Source organism: Dendrobium catenatum, unplaced genomic scaffold (genome assembly GCF_001605985.2).
Source record: "Dendrobium catenatum unplaced genomic scaffold, ASM160598v2 original_scaffold_65369, whole genome shotgun sequence".
Taxonomy (NCBI): domain Eukaryota; kingdom Viridiplantae; phylum Streptophyta; class Magnoliopsida; order Asparagales; family Orchidaceae; genus Dendrobium; species Dendrobium catenatum.
Window position 1 is genome coordinate 28,956 of NW_021383819.1, and position 6,175 is coordinate 35,130.

The 6,175-nt window shown below is 34.3% G+C and overlaps 1 protein-coding gene across 1 annotated transcript; it reads left to right on the top strand.

Annotated features, from left to right (window-relative positions):
* Positions 1-210: 210 nt before the first annotated feature.
* LOC110091906 (multiple organellar RNA editing factor 2, chloroplastic-like) lies at positions 211-5,598 on the top strand. Its single transcript, XM_020816210.2, has 4 exons — positions 211-602; positions 749-846; positions 2,279-2,344; positions 5,468-5,598. The coding sequence occupies exons 1-4, from the start codon at positions 211-213 to the stop codon at positions 5,596-5,598; spliced, it is 687 nt and encodes a 228-aa protein (XP_020671869.1).
* Positions 5,599-6,175: the final 577 nt, after the last annotated feature.

Here is a 6,175-nt window from a genome sequence, read left to right on the forward strand (position 1 = left end):
TATTTTAAAAATAAAAAAATTTGATTAGAATAAAAATTTAAAATTTTTATAAAAACAGGACATTTGTAATTACTAAAATAAGTAAAATTTCTAAAGAAACTCAATACTCCTAATGATTTCTGGAATAAATATCTCCCAACGCATCCGGAAAACACGACGAAGATTAGGTTTTTTCTACCATACGTTCCTTCCCTCGCCGCCGTTGCTGAGATGGCTGCCTCTGCTTTCGCCGGTCGGTCTTTCCGCTCAACACTAAACAGAGTTCTCTCGAAACGCTTATTCCACTACCCGGTTCCCTCTTCCCGGCATCCCATCCGTCTTGTTTCTCCCCTGGTCGGTGATGTCGATGTCATACGCCGTCGTCCGATGCCTTACGCTGCCGTACGACTGGCAGCTGGAGCCGGAGGTGGCGGTGGCTCACCGATCAACTCGGGTTTTGGTGGTGGATGCAGTGGTAACCCACCAACTGAGAAGGGTCCTCTGTTCTCTGGATGCGATTATGAGCATTGGTTCATCGTTATGGATAATTTAGGCTTGGAGAACGCCACCAAGGAGCAATTGATCGATTGCTTCATCAAAACCCTAGCAAAGGTCGTTGGAAGGTGGTACTTCCATTCTATCTTTACCGTATTTATTTTTTATGCAGTAAAATGTTTACTTATTTTTTAGTCCTAGTTTGCAATGGGATGTATTTATCATGTTATATGGTTGGGTGCATAAGAAGATTATGTTATTTTTTACTGTTCAGCGAGGAGGAAGCAACAAAGAAAATCTACAGTGTCTCGTTCCGACGCTTCTTTTGCTTCGGGTGTGAGATTGACGAGGAAACATCTGATAAGCTTGTAGGTTAGTTACTCGGTGTTCCTTTGGCATTTTAAGAATGAATATGCAGCTATTTATGTAGAAATACTGAGCTCGTGAAATAATAAACTGATAAACACAAGAAACATTGAACTTCAAGTGGGAGAATTAGTGTAAACTTGCAATAGTTCCGATAAACATCCATCCCAAATGAACAATATTCCAAACTAATGGAACTTTTGCTACACGGGAATGAATAGGTCTTGCTGCTTACAGGTCAAAATTATGATGTCATTCAAGAATCTACTCTTCTGTGTATCCTTGCTAAAACATTACAGAGAAAACACATCTTTACGTGCAACCCCATTCCCACAAGACACTTTGAACGACCACCCAATCACCCGGGCTTACACCAATCCACATGCTTCATTCTGGCCATCTATTTTATGATAACAAGACACATAATCAGCACCTTATATAATAGGATGGCTTGCCACCTACAAATGCAACATGGATTGTTGATAACAATTTACATGTTGGCCAAACCTCGGCCATGAGGACAAGGCCATTCCAATCATGATGGTAATGCAGTGAAACTTCATGATCGAAAAAGCTGAATGATCTAGATTCAACATGACTGAAACATACCAATATGAATGCAAGACTATCACGAAAGACATAGCTGCTGCTGTAAGTAGGCTGATAGGTGTTTAAATTTGATTTATTTAAGTTGTTAAGCTTGTTTGTAATAGAATATACTTGTCTTAATTTGGGTAAATCAATGACAAATGTAATCATTGTGGTTTGTTGGGTATAAGTGTCTAAAGTCTTTCTTCAAGAAGATTTCAATGAAATATCCTAGACCAACCTTCTCTAAACTTTCATCTTCTTTCTTTCATTTTGTACTTCATTTTCATGTAGTTTGCGTTATCTGGTACTTCTCAGGTTATTCGTTTTTTCGCCCCAGCTGCCGGCTTGCTTTAATCATCAATTTTCCTCAATTAGATGATCTCGGCTTATTCAAACTTTGGTTCAAAGTTGAAATCAATTCCAGTTTTTTGAAGACCACTCAGAAAAAAATTATCATTTTGTTTGAAATAATAAATTAATTTCAAGACTAATATATATATATCTTTTTTTATTATCTTTTGAGTTTATTATCTGCAAATGCATAATAGATCCTCCATCGGATTCAATGAAAAGTTTTGTATTAATAACATGGGCTTTCCTTTTATTTTAAACATGCGGCACCTTACTGCCCAATGATTTCTATGTTTTCTTTAAAAATTTCCATTTGGGACAATGAAAGCCGGGCATATGTTATGTAGGTTGTTTTTGTTAGTCTTTTTTTTCACTTAAGTAGGAAATTTAGTTGTACAGTTTTCTGTTCTCACAAATTCTAAATTTATAAATGCTCTGATTTTTGAATTAAACTTTTAACTAATAACTTGTTTCATGGCCCTTTGCATTACTTTAGGACTTCCCGGAGTTTTTTTTGTGCTCCCAGATTCTTATGTTGATGCTGAAAACCAGGACTATGGAGGTATTTTCTCAAATACCATTTGTATAATTTTTATATTTGCCTTTGTTATTTTCTTTTTTAAGAGAACTTTAATTACTTTAATTTTTATTCTTCTTACCCTTGTAGTGTATAGTATTTGATTATCATGTCCATCTTGGCAAACTAATGATCTTTTTATTTTGTCTATCCTTGGCTGCTAGTAGACTGATATTAGACTTCGTTTTAGGTATCCGTTGGTACTAATTATAGTATAAGTTGCAGGTCCTTATTATAGCATAAGTTGCACGTCGATACAAGCAATTTATAATTGTTGTTTTCCTTGTCAATTATCTTTAGAAGAGTCTACTATATCATCATTTAATTTTGAGCTTGTTTTAGAGGCATTTTGGTCAGCTTCACGTACTGGTGGATATGTCTATTTGCATCTTAGAAATTTTTTTTGCAAGTTATATAGGTGAGATGTGTTATTTCATTTGGGTGTATTTTCAAATCCCTTCATCTTGGTCTAGTTGACATACCAAGTATGGACAGATGTTCTCGTTTGTTATTCTATCCTCCAGTCATGTGTAGTTGCATGTTTTTTGAGAAAGTGAGGAAATGATTAGGATTATTTCATTTGTTGATAATTTTTAAATGTTTTTTTTACCCTAGCAATATTTATTTCCTTCTTAAAAAACCTATATCTGGGAATAAATTTTGTGGCAATATCTAGTAATAAATGCTGCGGAAATTTGCTCCTAATTTCTTCAGAAATTCTTGCGATGTAGTTGTTGATCAACAGTGGAGAGAAACACAAAATTGATTACTAATTTAATTTATTTAGTTCATTATTGTTAAGCAGATATGGCATTTTCTAGCCGTGCATAGTTAAACTTGTAGATTGACATCAGAGTTGTGTCCATCGATTCAGTGCTTCTTTGAAAGGAATTACAGAGAGGTGATCATTTAACTGCTCATTAAACTTGTAGATTGACATCAGAGTTGTGTCCATCAATTCAGTGCATTATTTTAATCAAATCCATCTGGATTTCTTGTGGGGTGATCCTTAATCAAATTGTGGTTATTAATGGTTTCAATTTCTCATTGATTATTTTTGTATTTGTGCTTTATTAAATTATTTGTGCTTTAAAGATCATATCGAAGGTAAAGCGATTTTTATTTTAGTTGGTGATTTATTAATCAAGAAATCTTAATTTGATTTTTTTTTTAATTTCATTTAACATTTCATCTGGTTATATTAAGAATCCTAGATCATAGGACATCTTGCATCATAAGGGATATCCAAAACTCCCAACATTTTAAAAAAGATTACATTAGAATCAGTTCATAGCTTCAAATAGACACAAGCACCAATTATTTATTATCACTCACAGACGGACACCTATCAAAAGCTCAAACAAGATTGATGTTAATCCTATTTGCATGAACTTAACGCACAAAAGCCCATTTAGGCATAGAAAGGCAAACATAGATGACACTATCAATCGAGGCTTTCTGAGGCGTCAAACAAAACAATTATGTGCACCACCGACGATGATGAACTAAGGTCAAAGAAACTCACTCTCGAAAACTAAGTCACGCTGTAGTAATATTTCTACATCTCTATGACACCCAAATAAGTCCTCCATCATCTCTACAAACTGTCCTTTCTTCAAAAGCCTTCCAATCTTGTTGTATTTAGAACCGGAGTGGGGCTCTCCCCTTGAACATTAGGAAAGAGCGGGAATATGTATGCCCCTCTTGAGACATGAAATAGGTGGGAAAACTGTTGGTTCTATATTTACGTTCAAAGTGGGACCCACCAAATTGCCCCACTTAACGCAGTCTAAGACAAGCAATTACACATAAATATCCTATCAATATTCATGTACGAACCATCTCCGTTACTAAGGGGCGTATAACTATGTATCAAGCATGCTTAATTACATGCATGCAGACTATTATTAATTTTGGATCTCCTATTGTTAACTCAATTCTGACACGAGCAATTACACAGATCTCCTACAAAAAAATATTCATGTCCTAACTATCTCTGTTACTAAGGGGGCAAACTTGTCAGGCCTTTCAACAATAAGGATCTTCAAACCACAAGATGGCTTGTTGAACAACCCCTCCTAAGACATGAACCCCACTTCTTAAAACTACTGGTTGAGTCGACCAATACAAGACATCTCAATGCAATGCTATAATTATAGAAATTTGGGCATGCCAACGAACTCCATTATTATTCTATGATTATCCCTACTCAAAAAGTGACCAGAAAATCCATCTTATGCTCATGGAATGCAACCATGACACCTTAGATATAATAATAAAGTGGTAAGTAGTTGGAAGTCAACCAATGATCATGCATGCTAAAGGGCCCCTTAACCCTTGCCTGACAAACGAGGAAGGCACAGCCACTCGTTGAACTTTTTATATGGCTCGTATATATCTTTGATACCTCACTTTATCTAGTGTAAAATTTGCTTGGTTTTAGTTTATTATATTCTGAGGTAGTGTAGTAATATTGCATCTATAATTTAAGTTGAGGGAAAATAATTTGCTTTTAAAAAGTAAACAATTTATTTGCCTTATTTATTAGTTGATTTTATCTTATGCTGGTGTTAAATAAATTTACCGAGTTAAATTCTACATTAAGAATTTAAGCACGGTTTTATTTATTTATTTATTTATGCTTGCATTCAATGTAAGTGGGTTGAGTTGCAAATAAGTCATGTAGTGCGATTGCTGTTTCATGTTTATTGACTTTTTAGTATTTTTATACACTTATGGTGTGAAATAATAACTAATTTATCTCCTAATTTCATATACGCTAAGAATTTTTTTTGATAAATTAATTTATTAATTATTATTTAATATTTTCTTTTGAAATGATATTGAAAAATGATATTTTAAAGGATAAATAAGTCGGGTTCTATTGGAATATTTATAGAGTGCTGCTTCATTGATAAATATTTGTAGGCGAGATTGCCAGAGATTTTGTTGTTAAGGCTTTTTAGTCTTGTAATTGTTTTATTCTTAGGGAAAGGTAGCGTTATTCTTGCCTACCATTCCCTTAACATAAATAGATCTTTTTGTATCAAAGAAAAGAAACTATTAATCTATATTTATCCTACTTGTTTTCCTTAATACCTTTTGCAGGTGAGTTGTTTGTGAATGGACAAATTGTGAAGAGGTCTCCTGAGCGGCAGGAAGCGTTGAGCCAGCGCCTACAGAGAGCTCAAAACAGGCCCACATATGACAAACCCCGGTACACAAGCAAGGAGGGATAACCGATGAAGAAGCAAAATCTTTTGAAGTTTTAGATGGGAGTGGCAGTGCTTATGTTCGATGATAAGAGTTGCTTATGCTTTTTTCTAATGTTACTATGTTAAGCGAATGTTTAGATCCAAACCCTATTGGATTCTCTTGACCACAGTTAAGTGAGACTCGTTAACATCAGCTTGAAAATGAGCACATTGGCACACACTAAATATTATGTCCGGTCTACTTGCAGCGAAATAATCACTAACACATTTTATTTTTTGGCTTATGTTTTTGCCTAGACATACATTAGGCTCCTATATATATATATATAACTTACACACGATAGCAACAAGCGAGGGGCAGCCTAAACAATGGGATTAAACTTCTTACTTTTATTGGTAGATGGTCGTTATGGTACTGAATTTTCTTATATAATTGATTTTTTTTTCTTTCATATATAATTGGATTTAGATGCTAGAAAAAATGTTTATAAGTAAATTAGTTAGGTACCATTAAACCCCTTTGTATATTCAATATATGTTAATTTCAAACTTCTAAACTGCAAACTCATCTTTCATAAATAAGGAATAGCCTACCTATCTT

Excerpts from the sequence above, each read along its gene's own strand:
- LOC110091906 (XM_020816210.2), top strand. The coding sequence starts at position 211 with ATGGCTGCCTCTGCTTTCGCCGGTCGGTCTTTCCGCTCAACACTAAAC. Across the intron at positions 603-748 it reads CTAGCAAAGGTCGTTGGAAG|CGAGGAGGAAGCAACAAAGA; the intron begins GTGGTACTTCCA and ends TTTACTGTTCAG. Across the intron at positions 2,345-5,467 it reads TGAAAACCAGGACTATGGAG|GTGAGTTGTTTGTGAATGGA; the intron begins GTATTTTCTCAA and ends TACCTTTTGCAG.